The sequence below is a fragment of the Dermacentor albipictus genome, chromosome 9 (assembly GCF_038994185.2).
Source record: "Dermacentor albipictus isolate Rhodes 1998 colony chromosome 9, USDA_Dalb.pri_finalv2, whole genome shotgun sequence".
Taxonomy (NCBI): domain Eukaryota; kingdom Metazoa; phylum Arthropoda; class Arachnida; order Ixodida; family Ixodidae; genus Dermacentor; species Dermacentor albipictus.
Window position 1 is genome coordinate 28,145,147 of NC_091829.1, and position 21,902 is coordinate 28,167,048.

Here is a 21,902-nt window from a genome sequence, read left to right on the forward strand (position 1 = left end):
GGTTCGTCCATAGCTGGCAGAGAAGAATTGACAGAATGCGCAGTTGGTGCAGCGAGGAAGGCGTAACCGAGGTTTGTTGCAACGGTAGCGTATTAAATTCGGGTAGCCCCAGGGGGATACGTTTGGAAGTGCGGTGTTTCTGGGATGATTTAATGGCAGAGCATTATATCGTGCCGATGCATTGTTCATTAATGTTGTTGAGCATATCGCACACTCAGGAGATCCGCGGGAACGGAAGCATTTTATAAATTCAACTGTAAGAAAGCAACGTCGCTAAGCACCTACAGACCGTTGTGAAAGCTGCACATCAAACACTGATCGACTACGATAGTGTTTACAAGTACTGCTCGAGGCCGGCACATGTAACTGGCTACTAATGCTGTAAGTCGCACCTTGGTCGCACCTTGGTCACACCTTGGTCGCTTTGCTTCCGTTTCGCTAACTCCGTGGCTTACGCCTACTGATTTTTCCACATGTTTTTGCAGAAAGGCGTTTATTTAACTCAAAGCAGATCACTAAAGATGCTTTCGAAAGCTCACAGACGACAGCATACGAAAAGCCTGGCACGAGCGAAGATACCTTTGAAGGAGGGCACGCCTGGTTTCTACTACGGACTCTACTGCTCCCCCGAGGGAATCAGTGATGTTATATTGAAGGTAGAGCGCCGTAAGGCGCGAGAAGGGTATACTACGGCATGACTGTGACTCAGCACAAGCGCCGCAGGCTCGAGAAACTTCGTTCGACGTACACCCAGCTACCAAAAAAGCGCCCCACGACTTATACAACACCAGTCAGAACCTTGCCAAGTCCTTCCGTGGAAGGACTCCGATATAATTGAGGAATGCGTACCAGTTCCCGTTACGATCGGCGCATGCAAGGCGGGCGAAGCAAGCGCTCAAATCACTGCAGCCACGTCCGAAGTATCTGTGATGCCCTGCCAGCACATTTATTAAGCCTATCTGTGTTTGTACTGCGACAGGAGACTCGACAGTGAGCGCCGCGAGTACCGCACTGTATTCCGTTACGGTTGCACCTTTACATTCTTGGTATGCTTGAACACCGATGCATTGCGGCGAAGCTTACAGTAGGTTGCCGGCACTATAGAGCTCCCGAAGCATCTTCTCAGTGACTGCGGATAGGAAACAGATACAGGTTCAAGAGCCTTTCGTCGGTCTTTACACCTCTTTCTTGAAGGGAAGGGTAACGTACGCCTTTGTCCGTGAGTTAAAAGATAGATAAATACTCTGTGTGTAATATACATATTTATTTATCCAGATGCCTATACTCCTCTAAGAAACTGCAGCTCAGTGATGGTCCTGTGGAGCTGGATCCGGCCTTATAGAAACACAGCCGTCTGATCAGTCGTGAAGTAGGAGCTGAAGAGAACACCAATGCTGACATTACACCTCAGTTTTACCGCTTAATTTGCGGTTAACCAGTGACTAAGGCATTGCACTAAACATTGAGACGGTGTCTTAATATGCAGTGCTTATGTGGCGAACAGGAGAGCAAAAGGCGAGAACGATGTTTTGAGATGGGAGGCAGGAATGCCTTCATCTGTGTACTGAAATTGTGTTTATTATTTGTGTAACATCAGTGCACTCACTTTAGGTTAACATTTACTGCAGCTTCTGTCAGTGCAAGTGATTCTTTACTCGAAAAACTTTAGTTTATCCAATAATGTTTACATGATTTCCTCTGGTCTTACAATAAAAGTTTTCCTCTGGTCTTTTAGTCTTTTCTGAATCTGGAAGATCTGGCAGAATGCATGTGTGTCGGAGTTTGTCCTCCATCAGATTTAATGGTACATTCAACCTCGAGATAGCTGACGCACTTCCAAAACTAAGGGTACTACATGCGGTTCAGTGCAAGCGAGCACACACATACACCTAAAGTGTCATTGCCAGAGTTTTGTTGCCCACATCATCCGAGATTTCTTTTGAGTTGCCTCGACGTTTTCACTTAATATTTTATTGTGGCTAATAGCTTACTATTTTATTGTTGGCGGAGACGTGCACAGCTTTTAATTCATACTTTCACATTATTTCTACAAATACTGACAATAGGAGGACAAGCACGTTAGAAGCATTAGCGGCGGCTGCCTCATCTACATTTTCTCACTCCAACACTGTTATAAATTTCCACTGTAAACACCATGCACAACACAATATATTTAAATATATGCACAGGATAAAGTTTATTATATTGTTGAAAGAGAAGGAGGTAGCCAATTAACAATTATTTCTAAAGGTATGCATAGCCTCTGCCTAGAGGATGCATATGTTGCTGTACTGATTGTGTGCTAATTTTCCGGGCTGATAAATAAACCCCACGAAATACGAAAGATATCACGTGACTGTGCTACTACCCACATCATAAAGCAGCACCCTCAAACAGGCTCCCTGCGAACTAGCCAGAATTAAATAAAGGAAATAATGAAAAACATTGTGATCGAGTTAGAACTGAGGTGAAACAGCGCGAAAAAGACGAGGACACAAGGACACAAATACCACAGACAAGCGCTGACTGCCCAGTTGGCAGTCAGCGCTTGTCTGTGGTATTTGTGTCCTTGTGTCCTCGTCTTTTTCGCGCTGTTTCACCTCAGTTCTAAGTATGAACCAACTAGCCCTCATCAAGATCTTACTGATCGAGTTAGTTCATTATTTGCCGCACCCTGGCTGAAGTAATGCGTTGTGTTGCGTGTCAGTTGGAAATGAGCTGTGATAGCTGTTGTCTTAACGTAGATAAAGTGCACGGATGGTATCTTTCTTTCTTTTCTTCTTTTTTGTCACAAGATCTATCACCACAAAAGCTGATTGGCAATGTCAGTGCAGAGGTTTATCGGTGCATTTTGTTTCATCCCAGTCGCTATGTCGATCTAATGAGCAGAAGGTAAACATGATCCTTGCCTTGGGAGCTGAAAATGGCAACAAGAGGAAGGCCGCAAATATATATCAGTCATGGAAGTGTGGCAGTAGACCAAACGTGTTGACTATCATCACAAATTATGAAAACCCGAGACAAACTGGCAGCTTCAAGAAGTAGCAGCGGAGGACTCCAGCTTTAAGTCCTAGCCTATGCATGGATATTCTAGTATTTATGGCCGCAAACCCTCATGCTAGGTGCAGGACGTGGCTGCCCAGATACCAATTTCCAAGTCATCAATTTGGAGGATTCTACTTGACAGCCTTTCACCCATACCATTTTAACCAGCACCAATGCTTGAAAGATGGGGACCTGTAGAATCATCTAGATTTCTCGAATTGGATCCTCACAAAAGCCGATGAGTCACTGAACTTTTTGAGCAGCACCATGTGCATAGATGAAGCCGATTTTTGCAGAAGCACTCAGGTGAGTTTGCATAATGCACACTATTGGAGTGACTCCAATCCACACTGGGTAAAGTGCACTCGGGACCACTACCAGTGGTCATTCAATGTGTGGTGCGGAATTGACATCGGTGCTATAATCGGTCCCATTTTCTTCAATCGCACGCTGACTGGACAGCATTATGTCGACAAAATCCATGAAGGAGTGGTGGATCAGTTTATCAGCGAAGTCCCGCTGTCACGTCTTCCGCTTCTGTGGTATCGGCAAGGTGGGGCACCAGCACGCAGCAGCAGCGAGCACGAAACTGGCTGGATGCGACTTTTCGTGTGCAACATATTGGAAGGCATGGGCCTGTAAATTGGTCGGCTAGGTCACCTGACCTCTCTCCATTTGATTTCTTTCTTTGGGGTTATGTGAAAGATTGTGCTTGCATGATTGAGACAGATGTCACATCAGCTCAAGGCAAGGATAACGGATGTCTGCCGTCGAATTCCAGCATTGGTCATCAAGAAAGCCACTGAAGATGTGATAAGGCTGACTCAGTACTGCATAGCTGCATAAGGAGACCTACTCGAACGCATCCTCTAGACACCAGCTGGTGTTTGATGTCACTTTTGAATTCATTGATAATAAGGACACACTGAAATCTGGTGTTGTTCTTGTTTCGTTTCTTGTGCAGATGTCCTGTTTTCCAATTGGGCTCATTTAGAAATGGTATATTTACTTTTTTGAATGCATTGGCTTTGCCTTTTCTCTGCACTGTCGCTTCCCGGTCTGTTTATTCCGCTATTTTATGCCATGCACCTGTCCTAGCAGCATGTATGCACTCATGAAAAATAAAACCGTCACTTTAATTTGGCTTTGGTCCGAAGCAAGTTGCTGGCATGAAATATAGCTGTGCACACCTTCCTTAGATGCAGTGCGAGCAAAGCCAGGATTTTGAAACATTGTGTGCCTATTACATTGCTTTTCACGTTTCGTGCGTGGTCAGAGCGGCACTTTGGCTTCATTATCAAACGGGTTTTATTATCTATATGATCAGTCGGCCTTGAGAGATGGATAATAAGTGTCATGTAGAAATGAGAGCGAGGAATAGCTGCGAAGACTCAAAACCTGTTGTTGGTTCGCCTTCTGTATGTAATGCATTGTCTCTTTGGGTTCGCGATAGGCAGTGCAGTTGCTTTCAATCAGCTTATTTGAGGGCGCTGCATTATGATGCAGGTAGGAGTGCAGTCGCATGGTATTCTTCATATTTTATGAGGTTTATTCGCCAGTCGGAAAAAGTTGTATGCAATTAGTACGTCGCTGGAAACTCTGCAGTTAGATGTCATTTGGGGGTGCCTACATATGCCTCATAAGCACTTTCATTATCAGGACAGTACTTTTCGAGTTAAGTAACTAATTGCAATTACCAAATTAAATCTCAGTAACAAAAGAATTACTGGCAGCTACTCCACTGTACTGGAAACAATATGCATTAGGTTTTCTTTGAGTAAGGCAGCTGCCGCCATTTTTCAAAGTCTTGGTGCACAATAGTTGGGGCACCTTGCGCAATTCACTCGGTAACTGAAACGAGGCCAAGCTGGATTCACCCGTAATCGGAATAAACAGCAGTCAAGCGCAGCAGCACTTATACTCGGACTCACAGCAAAAGAAAATGAGACAGAGAGAAGAAGGCACAGCAGTACTAGTGATAGTAAAATATACAACAATGACATGAAGGAAGATTACAGCAGCAAGAGATGCCAGACTCTTGGTGGTGTGAGAGGACTCAGGCTGTGAAATTGAACTGCCTCCTGCTATGAGGTCTTGTAAATTCTCATATAAGGCTGTCACTATAGTGAACAATTCTTCGAGGTCAAACGAAGTTTCTAAAAGTGCAAGAAATATAAATAAATATCTATACGTGTATATATATATATATATATATATATATATATATATATATATATATATATATATATATATATATATATATATATATATATATATATATGGTTTCGGAAGAGTTGGTCGGGCACCAGCCCCTCCTCCCCTCCCCTCCTCAGAAAAATAAAAACTTTCCGCCTATGGCTCGCACTACAACATGCACAAACTGAACAGCATATCCAAACAAGGAAATGGCTAGCCCATCGCACATATGTTAAGTCTCACGCTACTTGCAGACTTAGGACAGTTCACGTACGGGATGGCATCCAGATCCAGGTTCATCATGTCGCGCTGTGTAGTGGCAGCAATGACACCCCGTATGTATACAGAAGGAGAAAGAAGGATAAGTTTTATTGGACTGTGGTGCTTTACATGCACCTATCTTCAAGCACAAAGACGTCTTTGCACGTCACCTGTGACAATATGAAGCCAGTGCAGCTGCTGAGCTATATGCTATATGTGTACCGCTTCGTAGAATAAAAAACAATTGTTGGAAGTTAGCACTGTGTCCGGGTTGTACTTCTGTCTCTCGTCCCTTTCCGTGAGCTAAAAACATAAAAGCTGCTGAGCAATGTGCATGCACATGGCACTGGTCATATGAGTGCCCTCATATGGCACAATTTGGCCATATGAGTGCCTTCATATTGCACAAATGCAGAGAAGGTGAAGACCTTCGAAGCAATGTCTGTACTTTAGTTCTTACTTACCTTTAACATACTGTTGCTAACAGAAATGGTGTCTTGGTGGCCTAGTTTGTAGAAGGTATTCTAGAACGAAAACAGTGCAAACTGATAAAGTGAACCTCTACCTTCCACAGTGGTACAAAAATAAGCAGTTGGAGCGCATGGGACTTGCATAGGTGTATGACAGATGGTGCTACTCAAACAGGAAGTGGAAATTAGCTTTTTAGAGCAAAATCCAATATGGCCACTTTTCACCGATAGCGTATGCTGCTGCGTGCCGTGCTTGCACTGCTGGCTATGTGACATGCCTCATTGCCTTGGCTGCTGCATTCTAAGTGCCAGGAGACCAAAGAGCCTCTATGACACCCATACAAACAAGCCACAAGTGGGTGAACAGAACATACGACTTTATTGGCAGAAGACAAGTAGTGCACCTTCTCGTACAAGAGCAGGAATAAAATTTGCATGTCGAGACATGCTGGAAGCATTAATGAAAGTTTGTAAACAGCTCACCTTAGTCTTCGCACATTGCGGTCTGGTAAAGAGCGACAACCAGGAGCGCAAACAGATTGGACAGTGTCCCACCTGTTTGCATCAACAGTTACCGTTGAAGGTGAGCAACTTGCATTGCAAAGCAATTGGGTGAAGCAGGCACCTGCAGCCAACACAGCCACATGGACTACCTGGCAATTTAATGTTAACTCCTTTCCGACCTGCATGTTTACTTTTGTTCTTTTGGGAGCCACTAATATGTTGCTCGCACTTCATGCCCCAGTTTGTTCAATATGGACATGGTTGGTTTCGTGGGCATCAGCTTTGGCAGCTACTTTTGCGAGCCTTTCCACCCACGTAGCTAGCAACTTCATATATTTCTGACCATGTGAGCATGTATGCTGGTCAAAGTCCTGTTCATGCCAAATCGCATCTGAGGAAGGCCACAAGCACAGTCTGCCCACGGTTGCAGCAGGAAAGGACGGAACGGGGAGCACCAATCATGGTGCGTGTAAATTCAGAGTCTATGTTGCTATGGTGGACTGCAGGAGCAAATGCTTACCTCGAGAGACTGCTTCCCAGTGCAACTGACCAGGCTGCCACGTCTGAGAAACGTAACATGGTGACCATAACCAAGTGAGATAACAGCAAAATAAGACTCTGCAATCAATCACCACATCAGGTTCACAAAATACATTATACATTGGCTAAGATCCACACGGCAACAGTGAGCGTTCACATACACAGGTCTGTTACGGCACATTCAGCTGTCCAACTACAGGCATAATGCTTGCCTTCATCGCACATGGCCGTCTGGTAATGAGCGGCAACCAGCAGCGTAAACACATCGGGCGGCGTGTCCCACCTTTTTGCACTGACAGTCACCGTTGAACATAAGCAACTTGTATTGCGAGACAATTGGCTGACTCATGCACCTGCTGCCACAGTCAACACAGTGACATGGACTACTTGGCATTTTAGCATTAACTCCTTTCCTACCTGCACCTATCTTTTCTTTCGGGGACCGCTAATGTGTGGCTCACACTTCGTGCCCCACTTTGTTTCAACAAAGACATGGTCGGTTTCATGCGCATCACCTCTGGCAGCCACTTTTGTGGTCCTTTCCACCCATGTCGCTATCAGCTTCCTACACCCACCCATGTAAGCACGTATGCTGGTCTCCGTTCACACCAATCGTGGCCGAGGAAGGCCAAAGCACGATTTGGCCACGGCCACAGCAGAAAAGAACGAAAGCGGAGCTCCAGTTACGGTGCATGTATATTGGGAGCCTTTGTCACTGTGCGGACTGCAGGAGCAGGTGCTTACCTCAGGAGGCTGCTTCCCAGGGCAACTGACCAGGCCCCACCAAATGAGAAACGCAACACGGCGACCGCGACAAAGTGGGACAGCAGCAAAACCAGGTTCTGCAATTGATCACTTCAGTGTAGCGTGCGCAAAGACCTAGGCTATCGAGCAAGAAGAGCAATCCTCAACGAGACTAGTAATTAAATATGGGAGGGAGTGAGAAAGCTTGCATTAAAGAAACAAGCCACTCAGCTCTGCAAGCAACGAAGGCCAAAAACAATAAGTCAAATGCCGTATCAGCCGTTTAAGGAGCAATTGCAAATGGCAATGTATACTAGAAAATAGTGCTACAGATATGTTATGCTACTAGACAGTGACTGACAGCATGAGCAAATAATCATTTGACCTATAAGTTTGGATGAGGAAGAAGAATGATTTCTAACAAGAATGGGGAATGAAAAAGCTTGCATTCATAGAAAAAAAATCTACACTTGGCACAAATGGAATTTGACGTGGCAAGGAAGCTGGTTAAGGAAGGGCACACTGACGGAACTCTTTTGGCCAGCATCGTCTGTGCTTGTTCGGAGGTTTCAGGCACATCTGAACACGAAGAATTTTTAGAAAGTCTTTGTTGAGGTACCTGGATGACTCAGCCAATATCTGTGCTGGTAGAATGATGGCTAAAACTCTTTTTAAGTCTTGATGCAGTCCTCCGTAGAGTTGATATCTCATCCAAATACTTCTGCATCCGCTTCTTTGTTTATGATGTAAAAGCCTTGCAAATTCGTCTCCAGCCCCTTCCTGTTGGTGCAGATGTGGGGTCCCGTGATGAGGACCAAGATGTGCTTTGGTGCAGGTTCTGTTGGAGCAGAACAGTAACACATGAGATACAGCACGGATTAGCCAAACTTGTGTAGTGTTTCCTTTTATGTTTAAACCAATTACGCTGAACTGTAAATATGAACAAACATTCATATCATCTGCTACACACAAATGACATGTATCTCAGTACTAGCAAGCCGGTACAGCATATATCAAGCATATTTATTTACGAACCCGGTGTTGTTTACCTTGTAGTACCTGGCAAAGTCCACACCTTGTTGTAGCAGGCGGTAGCTTCTCTTTAGTCCGTGGAGTGTGTTGCTTTACACTGGTGCCGTCCTCTTTACTGCATGTCTGGAGCAGAAATTTTGACTGCATCGGAAATTGAAAAAGCACAATTTTGCAATATGAAATGCAAAAAGGTGACATATATATTGTAATGTTTTGTGACTGCAGGACACATGCAAATGTACACTTTTGTGCTAGGGTGCTTAAGCAGCATGTTAAATACTGTTCATAAAATTGATGTCTGCCTAAATGCAATGCATGTCAACAGCTTAAGTATTATTGAGATCACAAATAAGATTTGTGCCTTCATTTATACACTAGATCACACTGCTGGTTCCACAAGAAAATGCACGAAAGACATGAAGCTATTAGAAACTCTGAAACCGACGAGGCTCCGGCACCTCGCAGCAGCGGGACTCTCGCCGCATAATCTGAGCCATTACAATGCTTGGACGCAGGGACCGCATTATCGATCCCTCTTGGACTTCATTAGGTCAGCAAATCTATTTTCATTCATTTAATCATCCTTGTTCACCCCCATCCCATACCCTTGTATGCCCTGAGGCATTTATCCTCGCATTAAAAAAAAAAAAAGCTATTAGAACTGTTGCATTCTTTTTGTGCACTGACATGATGCACCGCTCCACTATTGCAAAAGTAAGTGCCCTGAAGTAAACCAAACTTAACAGCAAGAACATTTGGACCCAACAAGTATGAAACATGGGTGAATCATCATGCTTACAACAGTTTAATACATTAAATTCAGTACTTTCACTTCAATTTACCAAATATTTATTTGGTTTTGTGGGCAAAAGAAGTTGCCAACGGGCTAGAAAAATATATATTTATCAATATGTATATATAACTCTGACTCTTTCGTGGTCAATGCACATTGCATACATATGTGCCAATGCTTCAAGATCATTAGGGTACATAAGACGCAAGTTACATAATTCTACTAAAGACATTCATAAACTAGCTTATCTAACATTTGTTCGACTTCAGCTTGAATGCACCACATCCATCTGGTCTCCTCATACGAAATACATGATCTAAAAACTCGAAACCATTCAGAATAGGGATGTGCATTTTATTTCACGTTATGGCTATAACAAAAAGCATAACTCAAATTAAGCTTGAACTCTCACTACAGCCCTTGCATGATCGTCGTGATATAGCGCTGCTATCATTATTTCATAAATACGTCCATATTACAGCACCATCAGTTCTGCCTCTTGAAACTTCTCATTACAGGTCACATTGGTTGTACAGTCAGTTCAATTTCATGCGCATCAAGGAAAGACTGATTGATTTAACAAATCCGCTCTACCAGGAGCCATTCACCTTCGGAACAATGTCCCTAACAACACACATTTCAAACTCTACATAACCTAGTGGGTTATTTTTCTTGTCTTTCCCATTATTGATGTGCTACTATCCCTTAAATAATACTTTGTTATAGTCAAATATGCCCTGCTTGCTCTGTAATTCTATTGATATTTTACTTTGTGAAAGTTTCTTGTTCAGTGACTTCTCGCGTTCAAAAGCATTCAGTTTGTCCATTGTACAATTTTAACACCATATTATTGTATGTTAGTGCATTTCTTACACTGTATTTTTAGTATGTATATTCACATATGTATTCTAATTATTGTATAATCTTCGAGTGTACTTTCTCCCCTTACACAATGCCTCTAGGGGCCTGTCAGTCAGTGGCCATAGGCTACTCAGTCGCCTATGGCCACTGCTACGACGAGAATGTGCCGCGCGTTCCGATACCGCTTTCTCTTTCTTTCGTGACTGTGTGCGAACGACAGCCTCGCAACTAAAGGTTTGTTTCGGGGTACGTTCGATTCGCCTGCACCAGCTGAACCAGTTCACGAGGTGCTACACCCTGCCATTGGTTTCAGCGGTGCAGCAATGGCGCCCGCTTAACCACGACGTTCGTTTCAAAAGGTGCAGGGCTGGTTCATGATCTTGCTTCACCCACTCGACTCTCGGTGCCGACTTGGTACAGGCGTACAGGTACGAAGCAGCGCACGGGTGCGAGCACAGTTAAAACCCCGCTTACGCACATCCGATGTGTCTACGCAAATGCGGTGTGCATTTACGCCTCAGAATTTACGCCCGATCAGTTCAGGACCCCTCTCAAACTTGCACACTCCGTGCACACTGGTCTGACATAATAATGCCTGCGCCGTGTCTGCACCTTTGCATTCGTTTCGAGTGTCTCGCTGGGCCTGCAACTCAGGAATCGAGCAGCACAATTTCTGAACTTCTCGTGAACCGCCATGAACTGGTTCACAGTGGTGCTGGCGAATATTACATAACGATCCAAGCAGCAATGTTAGGGCCGATTTACGCTCGAGCCGCCCATCGCCGCAAGCCGCACCGCACGCTTGCGGTCGCGCGAAAAATTGCACGTATCCAGCACTTGTGCACAAATTACCATTTACACTGTGTGCACAGTGTATACCTTACACATTGTAAACCGAAATTTGTGCACAAGTGCTCGATACGTGCAATTTTTCGCGCGACCGCAAGCGTGCGGTGCGGCTAAAAACGGCTTAAACGGCTAAGCAGTATTGCCGTCCTTAGTCGCAGCAGAATCCGGCTCCCGTTTCGATTCGAGTGTACTAGCATAGAACAATGCCATTGCATAGAATAAAGAAGTACTAGTTTCGATGCATACGTGTTCGGCATCGTTCACGACCGAAACCAAGCTTTCGGGCTTGCATCTCCGCTCGCAGGCACGTCACTTCACCCCAAGTTAAATAACGCGAGATAACGAAGTGCAATAAACTAGTTTTAGTACAAAATAAGCAACCGGCTTAAGCGTACGAACCAGTGAACAAAGAATGAAGAGAGTGTCTGCCCTGCACGCAAACATACCGGTAAAAATTTTAAATCCAGACTCTGAGGCATCTATGCTCGGAGGTCACTAGGGTCGTCGATGATCATAGATGCTGAAAGTTATTTTGCGTTTATAATGACAAAAACAACAACAAAGTTACTAATAAAGACTGCAATGCATAATTTGTACTCGTTGTCATGTCGAGAAAGCTTGTAGCATAGCTCGGTTTCGGCCCTTCTCCCTTTTCTCTCCTCCGGATGGATGGATGGATGGATGATTGTGGCTCAACCCTTTGAATCGGGCGGCGGCGACGCGCGCCACCTAGCCTCCGAAAAAAGGCAACGAGCGTCTCTCGTGGCGAACGCCTGCAACTCGCAATCACGTGCTGCAGCCTCTGAGATTAACATGGCATCTGTCAGCGTCTCGGAGGCTTGCGGTAACGCTCATATAACGCGCCGGCGGATGCATCCAGCCGCCACTGCCACATCCGCCGGAAGTTGAAAAGGCAACTCTATGATTTGTAGGTTAAAATAGATGGTGGATGGATGGGAGTCCCCTTTGGAACGGGGCGGTGGATTGCGCCACCAAGCTTTTGCTAGTCCTACCTAGGTTAAAAAAGAAAAAAAAGACGATAAATTTTTTAAATCACATTTTCTTACCCCTATCGTGAACTTTTGTTTTCGTACGTCTCCGTTTTTTTGTTGTTGTTGTTTCTCTACTTTTCTTCCACTCGTCTTCCAATGTTCTGGAGGTTGTTGCTCCACCGCACTTCTCGCCGATTCTCGAACGCGCCTCTCGAAGCAGACGACGCGCTCATAAAAGGGGCGTCTGCTCACGCCGCCGGTTCAGATTTGCATCGCTCTCGCACTGAAAGCGCAGAAGAGCTTGTGAGAGAGACAACATGGCACTGTTGCCGCTGCTCAACCGTGGTTCCTGGGGCCCCTCTGACTTGGTGAGGCGTTTCTTGAACGACGACTTCGGCGGCTCCTTCCTGGACGGCGAGCTTTTCGACCCGCCTTTCTACCACCAGCGGTTCTACATCCAGCCGCAGCACCAGCAGCCGTCAGCCGCCGTCTGCCCCGCCCAGCAGGGCACTTCTGTCGCCTGCACGCCGGACAAGTTTGCCATCAACGTTGACACCAGGCACTTCACTCCGGAGGAGATCACCGTGAAGACGCAGGACAACTGCGTCGTCATTCACGCCAAGCACGAAGAGAAGTCCGACGACCGCGGCTGCTACGTGAAGCGGGAGTTCACGCGCCGCTACGTCCTGCCCGAAGACGTAGACCCGGAGTCGGTGAAGTGCCAGCTCAAGCCCAACGGACTGCTGTCCCTGGAAGCACCGAGAAAGAACGCGCCCAAGGAGCAGCCCAAGGCCATCCCGATTGAAGTGAAGCACGAAGGCGCCAGCGGCGACGTCGCTAAGAAGTGAGCTAGCGCGCATAGCGACTCTAGTCACTTGTGTGGTGAGAACAGTTCTTGGGTTCTGTCATAAACTGCCCGGTGCCTGTTGCGGAGAGACAAAAAGGAAATCTCCCGCGTTTGTACTGCCTCGATTTTTTTCTTCTGCTAGTTGAGATGACTGCTGCATCGTTCCTCTGTACTTCGTACGTGAATAAACATGTGAAGCATCGTTTTCGCTGCAACCTCCGGCTTCATTTTATTGTCACTGACATCGCAGCTGTGCGGACCGCTCGTGCGGTAGTAAAATTTCAGACTGCATATTGACGTACGTGTCTATTATGCAGTTTGCATGTGCGATAAGTAAAGTTCTAAAATAGCATGCGTACGTTGGCAACATCTTCATGTTGCCCGGTGTGCCTCCCCCCCCCCCCCTTCGCTACGCCCCTGTTTCGCAGTGCAGTCGATAACATATACCGCTATAAAGCTCCAGCGCGCACACAACTCTCGAACTCGCCCAACTTTCAGTACTTTTACAATGTCTAGCAGCTTTCTTCGTTTACTTTTTTTCTTTTTATAGCTGCACCAAATATTCAGTATTTGCCTGTGGCAGATAGCACAGTTCTAGCTGTTGAGCTAAATTACTCGATGACGTGGCCCATATTACTCGCACAAGAAATCAAAATGCGTAATTGAATAATTAGCACAATTACGGTGACTTTTTAACAACTTACTTTACGGCACCAATTCCAAGCTGCGAATTGTAGCCGGCGAGATCGCGACGCATATACTCTCAAAACGAAATTTTTCGGGACCGCACACACCAGTGTCGAGGTACTACTTTTCAGTTTCCGACAAACGAAATGCATTGGCGTTCCAGTTGTGTTTCTGTGTATAACGTAACCTTTTCTTAAAGTAATTGGAACAACAGTGCATTTTTACCGCAAGTTTGACGCCGAATATCTCAAAACCGGTGCCATCCTCACTATTTGTTCCAAGTCGACGTGCCTCGCGAACGGACACTAGCTGCAATTCGTGGATTGAAATGTGTGCAGTAATGTAATTAACGGAAAAGTTAATTCGTTTAATTCCGGTACTTGTTCAATTAAGCGTGTTGATTTCTCGTAGAATGGCCACCTCAACGAATAACTGAGTTCAATGATTCAAATGGCGCTTTCTGCCACAGGCTGTTCTTTTTTAAAACTTGGTGCATCTAAAATAAAGCACCATATATATATATATATATATATATATATATGTGTGTGTGTGTGTGTGTGTGTGTGTGTGTGTGTGTGTGTGTGTGTGTGTGTGTGTGTGTATTAGTGTTTTTTGTTGTTATTTGGGTTCTATCCGCTATTTTCGTGGTTCATGGACTTTGGATGGGATAATTTCGCCGTTTTGTTTCAATGCGCGTTCTACGGTCTCATGCGCCTATAGGAATGTACCACTAGAATAAATCGAGGCGCGAACAGGAAATAACTGATCGGAAATCGTGTTACTTGCAGTTACCTGAAAGTGAGACACCTGATAGCTTTCGAGCCACTTTTTAAGCATGAAGTAGTCTCAAGTGTACGTACGTTTTGGATTCGGAATTATGCCACTGTTACAAGCGCACATGAACCCGGGAACGGAACCACACAGGAGAGTATTTTCGGAATTATTCGCGTTCGAATTTATGCTGATGGTACCCTCGCCTGTTATTATGACACTCTGAGAGCCTTTCTGCCTCTAACGAGATATTGCTTATAACGAAATCCGTTTCCTGTCATGGTCACTTCGCTCTAACCAGGGGCCGAATGTTATACCGGTTCGGTTGGGGAACCATTCCTATGGCCTCACCTGATTGGCCAAAATTTTGATTACGTCACAGGTCGTCAGAGGCAGCGGGGCGGTATCGCAGTTTTTGAATACGTCACGCATCTGTCAATCATCTTCAAAGCGAACCAGTCGTAGGAACCGGCGAAGGGGTAGTCCGCTTTTGGTTCCGTTGCTGTGGCTTGGCTGTGGGCTTGCGACTCTGGCCGCGCGCGCCGGTCGCGCGACCCCGGAGACACGCGGGCGTCGCGCGCGCGTGCGTTGGTTGCTTCGGAGGCTATTACTTGCCTTCGTCGTCTGCTTGGCGTTGCTCTTTCTGTGTCGACCACGGCTGGAAGTGCGATACGCGTTCGATGAATTGACGGATAATGAGTTTGCACCGCCCTTGCTGGCTTTCTAAGTAGACCTTTTGCAGGCTACGCTATCATATGGAGGAGACTCGGGTGCAAGCTTACGTGTGGCCATTCCACGCAGAGGAAGCAACATTGCGCGCTGCGGTTAATCGCAACCGGCCTGCAGCTCCCAGAGGTCGGTCAGACGTGAAGCATTCATCGGAATGGCCTAGATCTCTGCTGCCGACACTGTCCACAAAGTTGCTCTCGCAATTACTGTGTTGGCCGTTTGAAGGACCGGGTCAACTTTCCCGTGACCTCAGCTTCAAAGCCAATGTCAAGGAGATATTTGCATGGTGACATCGAATTCCTAGTGCTATCACCAGAGTGAATAGCTTGCAGATCGCCGTTCAGCAGTCAGAAGGGTTCAACCTAGGCTGGCTCAGCGCTTCCTTCGTTCGGCTGATAAAACTATGCAATCAGGACGGGAAGATATTGTGGAGATCTCTTATTTGTCTGCCTTTTTTTCTGTAGTTCGGGAGTGCCGCACTTTGTTCCTCAATTTCACGGCACAGCACGCACCGTCAGCACCACACTCTTCGATTTGACTTCACGCAGGCAATGGAGGGCCCGTATACTGTAATGTTCGATTTCAAGATCCATTTGCTTCTATCACGCCACGCGCCGTGGGGCAGATCGCAGAGATAGCGGCAGCGCGGCGGTGAGCGAGTCATGTCCGAACCAATGACGAAGGGCGAAAAAAGAAGGAAAATTGATATAGTCGGCTAGCAAATGTGTCCCTAAGAACCAGTTCATGGTTTTGTCGCGCTAGCTACTTGAGAAGTGCTGGCAGTGCGTTCCTGTTGCGTGCATCGTCCGAGCTCCTGGTAGCAGACGACATAACGCTGCGCTCGGCCAACTCATTTACGCTTGCGATACCGCCTGTGGGCTGAGAATGAAAAAAGAATGACATTAATAAATTACTTCTGCATTGCGTAAACGCCCGGCACCACAAGTTTATACTTCAAAATTGGGCGTATAATATTTAATTTACATTTTACGTTTATTTGACAAGCAGAAACATTCTGCAATTCCTCGATTAACTCGTCATATAATGACGTACACTTCAGAGGTGGCACCCTCTCATCTATTGGTCGCGTCCTCCCCTTCTTCCACCACTGGCTTGGGAGTGGCACATCTAGTGACGTAAGCGGCGAAGCGGACGGTTCGTATTCCGAACCGTTATAAGATTCGGCCCCAGGGTACACTATATGTCGTACTAATCGGAACTACGGACAGGCAGGCTGCCTTGTTCACGCTACCAAAACTGATCACATTTCTACACTCTCAGACAAAGGTACACCCTTTGGGGTGTATATATGCCACACAACGATAACCGTCATTTGCCTTGCTTGCGTTTCCTTTCTTGAAAACGCCGCGCCCGCCCCTTTCCTGTCGGGAATACTATGTCATGCTGATAACGCGCATGCCGTTCGTGACTTGGAAGTACTGTGCTCGCTGAGTTAAAGAAAGGAAATGCGGCCAAATACAACCCAAAGGGTGTAATTTTGTTTTAGAGTGTACGACGGTTGTGTGTAGCAGTAGCTTCACTGGTCACGGTGCAGGATGTTAATCTGTGGTCAGTGTGCTTCGCATCTGAAAATATGGCCTTCGACGTGTCGATCGTCTGGTCCGCATCGGGAGACCACACGACTAATGAAGCCCGGCTGCGGAGCGTAGCCTCCGTCATGCGTGGACCAAACGAGACGCACCGGCGGTTTCTGCGCCAGACGCTGCAGCCACGGGAAGTTGCAGGCTTTTGTTTGGCGTTTTGGTGCGCGTGCTTCACGTTAGACGAGCACTGCGTGGTGCCGCCTCCTCTTTCCCTTCCTCGTTTTGCTCTTGTAGAGCGGTACGTCCAAGGGTCAACAAATGCAGCGACGCCGGGCCTGCACTTGTACGAACTCTCCGCTCCCCCCTCACCCCGTTTGTCCGTGCTTTTGCAGACGTCTCTTGCCATACAGCAGCCTCCCGTTTTCGTCTGCTTGTTTTCGTTTCGTCTGGATCATTTGTACCGCGTTTAGTCGCGTACTACACCGCTCCTTTATTCGAAACTGAACTCCAGGTTCTTACGTGCTAAAACCACGATTTGATTACGAGGCACACCGTAGTGAGGGACTCCGAATTATTTTGGCCACCAGGGGATCTTTAACGTGCCCCCAATGAACGGGACATAGGCGTTCTTGCATTTCGATCGCCCCCATCGAAATGCGACCTCGTGATTAGCAGCGCAACACCATAGCCTTTAAGCCAGCCCGGCGGGTGTGTTCGAAATTAAAAGCTGATAGGCAAGTGGTCGAGCTGTATCATAATATTTCAGAATTTTGAGCATTTTTTGTAGTTATTTTCACTCTCCGCGTGGTAATGTAAGCGACGCCGTTAGACAATAAGTCACTACCGTCGCTTGTGGTTTTTGCCTCTGCTCTTTGTTTCCTGTCTAATGTCCTGCCTAATTTATGACAGACGAACTTACAGCTTTGTTTATAGTTGAAAACTTTTCAGAACGCAACCCCGCAAACTAATTACACATCAGAGAGACAGCGACTACCTCAGATGATTTAAGACGTATCCTAGATATTACATACATATTATCCTACATATTATCCTAGATTATCCTAATATCCTAGATATTACATACATATTATCCAAGGTATTATCCTAATATCCTAGATATTAATATCCTAATATCCTAGATATTATCCTATTATCCTAGATATTACATACGTACAGCTGCATATAACGATTCCTGCCGTGGCTCGGATCGCACAGAAAATCGAACGAAGCAGGGGAGTGTTCTAGAGGGAACGTAAAGGTGTACTTCGACAGGCAGGAGACTGCAAAGAAAAAGAAAGAAAAAAAAGGAGAAGCAGCTGGTAACAGCGTTTCGAACAAAGCAGATAACACTACAGTTGGCCAACTTATCTAAAAGCCTTGAAACAGACGACAAAAGAAGATTCGCATCGAACTCTAGAACAATCCTAGTCGTCTGGAATACTCCCGCATGCGCTATATATATGAACTGTATGTAGAGTTCGTTCCACCTGCCTGCTTAACAAAGAAAAACATGATAACATTGTGCTGATATTTTTTGGCTAAGGGACGACAAATATCAGTAGAACATATATATATATATATATATATATGTTCGTCTTGGTGAAGTAGAAATAAGGAAAGTATTCGCCTGCCACTGATGATGATCATGATGATCATCCCAGAGCGCCTTCCCAACGTCAGCGCTCTGGGATTTCTTTGCTATGCCAGAAATGGGACACAGTTACTGTACAGTAAAATTTGCCCGTGGGGGCGTTCTGCAAATGGGAGTTTTCCTATAAGATCACTAATTTTATTTATTTTTATTTATTTATTTTCAAATACTGTTGGCCGTCTTGGCCGTAACAGGGTGGGTACAGCTGGTTTGCACATAGCGTGGTATGAAACGAAATGTACTAAATATATAGTCCGGTGCGCCTGTACTTCGAATAATTCCGTCTAATTATTTAGTGTGCACTGAAGCCGTGGGATGAAAATAAATAAGTTCAATTAAAAAAAATACTGTGGATAAAGCGATGTTTTGAACAAAGCGATCACAATATAGCCACGAAGGTGTACTGTATTTATGCTCAGTGTGGTTAGATAATTAGCGCCCGGTTATACTCTCTCTTATTCATCTATGTAGCCCTGTGTAACACAGGAAACGCAACGCCATATCACTTTGCCGATTTTGATATCCTGACAACGCTACGCATACGAACATTCGTAGTATTCCGCCGACGTCAATGTATACTACGATTCTGACGCTCGCAATTAAAAGGAAGCTTTAACTCTAGATTCTTTTTTTTTCATATTTGCCATACACGCGAGACTCGGAGATGATGTCGTTAGAGAATTCGAATAACATTCGTTGCAGTTAACAGAGCAAGCTGTGTTCAACAGACTGTATTCGGAAGCAAAATTTAATTTGAATTGGGGTCTACGTGTCCACGAACCGCAATTTCAGCGACGATCGGAGCAAACAGCTCTTGCATGACACGCGCTTTCGAGTGGCGTCGCTGCATTCTTCTGCACGCAATGTGCATTTTCTTTGTACACGCGCGGTTACCCCTCTAGGGCCCTACACTGTAGTCGGAGGCGTCGACTCCGCGATAAGACCAAAAAGCTCGCGCCGAGAGACGTGCATATGTAACAAAGAAAAACCACCAAACGAGGTTCCCTTGCTATCTTTAGCATACGGCGTCGCCTGTACCCCCCCCCCCCCCTTCCCGCCAGGAACGCGCAGAGATAGCGGGATCACTGCCCTTCCTTTGGCGCGAAATGGTCCCTCCCCCCCTCCCCCACCCCCATCCGCTCCTCACCGCGGCAGCTGCTTGTTTACCGACGCGCGCGCTGGCTCACCGCGCAGAATTCGCGTCAAGGACCGACCGGGGCGTCCAAAACAGACGATCGAGTGCATCGGGCAGTTGTCTGCTCGCGGTTGGTGGCCCCCAATGAATGACAGGGCGTGGCATATGCGTGTACCCGAATACGTATACGAAAATTTTCGCTCACGGACAACTCCGCCGACGCCGAATTTTCGAACACAGTTAGCGTTGACGCGCTGACCAATTAGAATCACTTATTTCCGTGACGTCACGCTGCCTTGCGTTATAAGACGGCTGTCTTCTCTTTACAGACATGCCCTTCTGTCACTGGTTTTAGGAAGAAACTGGAACGTCCTGACAAATTTTATAGGTTATCCTAATGATCAGTGCTCAGCCACAGGCAATATTTTAGCTTGAAACAACCAGCCTTTATTTTCCATTTAGCCTATAGCGCTTACATTAGGAGTACGAATTCATTAGTCTGTGAGTGTACTCCCTGCAGCTGGATCGGCTCTCTCTCAGAGGTGAAGGACAGGCAGGCGCACTGCGCTTTTGTGGGTTGAGCTTGAAGTGAATGCTTATAGATTGTGCCGACTATACAGAACTGTTTGTCGGGAGGCGAACTTTACTGTACGTGTCACATGGACCTGTTCTGCGTTTGCTGCGCCCAGCCATGAATATGAGCTCCACTATAAACTCCAAATGTATATTTTACAATAGAACGAATTCACGATAACAACTTGTCATTGTTCATTCGTCTACGGCCGCTGAAGCGGCATATATATACTTAACCACCCCATCTATATATATACTATATAGACGAAACTGAAACCGGCGTCGCCGAATAGTCTTAACCGCACGAAACTTGTTTTTCTTCAGCGAGGCTGCGTAAATCTTTCGGTGTCGTCGCAGAGAGCTATTCCGGGGGTAACCGGAAGAGTTCGGCGTTGGTTAGGCGCCTGCCCCCCCCCCCCCTTCCCCCCTCCAAGGAAAAACGGGAGATGGGTGGGGTAGGGCAATGCAGGAGTGGATACTTGAAGAAAGCGCTCAACTCAGAGCGGTCTTCACGTATGCCGTATGTAATTTTGCATTTGTGGAGCATAACGAAACGAGAAGGCATGCAAATGCCCAAAGTAAACAAACAAGATGAAATGGGACAGGTTCATAAAGTCGCTCCCCTCTCCCCCCCCCCCCCCCACTTCTTTTGCCACGTGTTGTTGTATGTCTAGAACATTCCATAAAGTCGCGCGCATTTTTCTTGAGCTGTCGTCAGTGCCATGCAGCATTTCAGGCGTTTTCAGATTGACGCAATCGCATTAACGCAACTGCGGGTCGTAATTAAGCTTTGAAATGCACACTCGTTTGTTCACTTACAAGTTTGTTTGGAATCACAACCCACGCAGAAGCAAAATACGAACGAACGCATACGAACGAATACTTTTCCTGCATTAAAAAAAAAAGAACCTCGAATTAGTATTCAAGTGGTCGCAGCATCTTCAATTTGGCACGAAATCCAGAAAACTAATATTTTATTAATAGATATCCGCATAAAGGAGAACACGCGCTGAAGATATACTGTCTGAGTGCACCTCGTAGATGGCCTTGTATACATTGGGCAGCAGTAGCAGGGAAAGAAGCAGAAAAAGATTATATATAAAAAAAGTAGTGACCAAGCTGGACGATTCATACAGATGAGTGGTATACCAGTTTCGGATCGCGTTCAACAGTGTTGCGCAGCTTCGCTAGCTGTAAAAACTCGCGTCCTTGGCTCCCTCTGCAAGCAGCAGAAGCAAGAAAACATCACTTAACAACCGCCGGCTGTGCTCAAACCGCGACCGGATGATGCAAAAGCCCGTCATGCATGCCAAGCACTGCCAGGCGTCGTAAAAAAAGTATGGGGCGGCGCCATTATCTTGCAGCCGTCCTTGCAGCGCACACGTCTGCTGCGCCACTGGATATAATTTGCAGACGTGAATGTATAAACAGAAACAGACGTCTTCATTGTGTCGAGCCGTCGCCAGGAGGTGTGCTTCACCTAGCGTCGTCTGGATCATGTCTGGATGTGTAACCCTGAGTCTTTTTGTTGGCACAGTGCTTGGTACGAAGCAAAATAAATAGGGTGCATGTAAATACTATATCAAACGCGATTCTAGGCTGTGGAGCAGCGCCAAAATTGTTTCCTTGTTTGTTGCTTTTACACGTTACGTAACCCTCCCTACTTACCCCCTTCACC

General features: G+C 46.1%; 1 protein-coding gene across 1 annotated transcript; it reads left to right on the forward strand.

Annotated features, from left to right (window-relative positions):
• Positions 1 to 12,519: 12,519 nt before the first annotated feature.
• LOC139050109 (protein lethal(2)essential for life-like) lies at positions 12,520 to 13,349 on the forward strand. The gene has a single exon (XM_070526321.1). It carries the CDS (start codon positions 12,605 to 12,607, stop codon positions 13,133 to 13,135), a length of 531 nt encoding a protein of 176 aa, XP_070382422.1. The 5' UTR covers positions 12,520 to 12,604; the 3' UTR covers positions 13,136 to 13,349.
• The last annotated feature ends 8,553 nt before the right edge of the window (positions 13,350 to 21,902 follow it).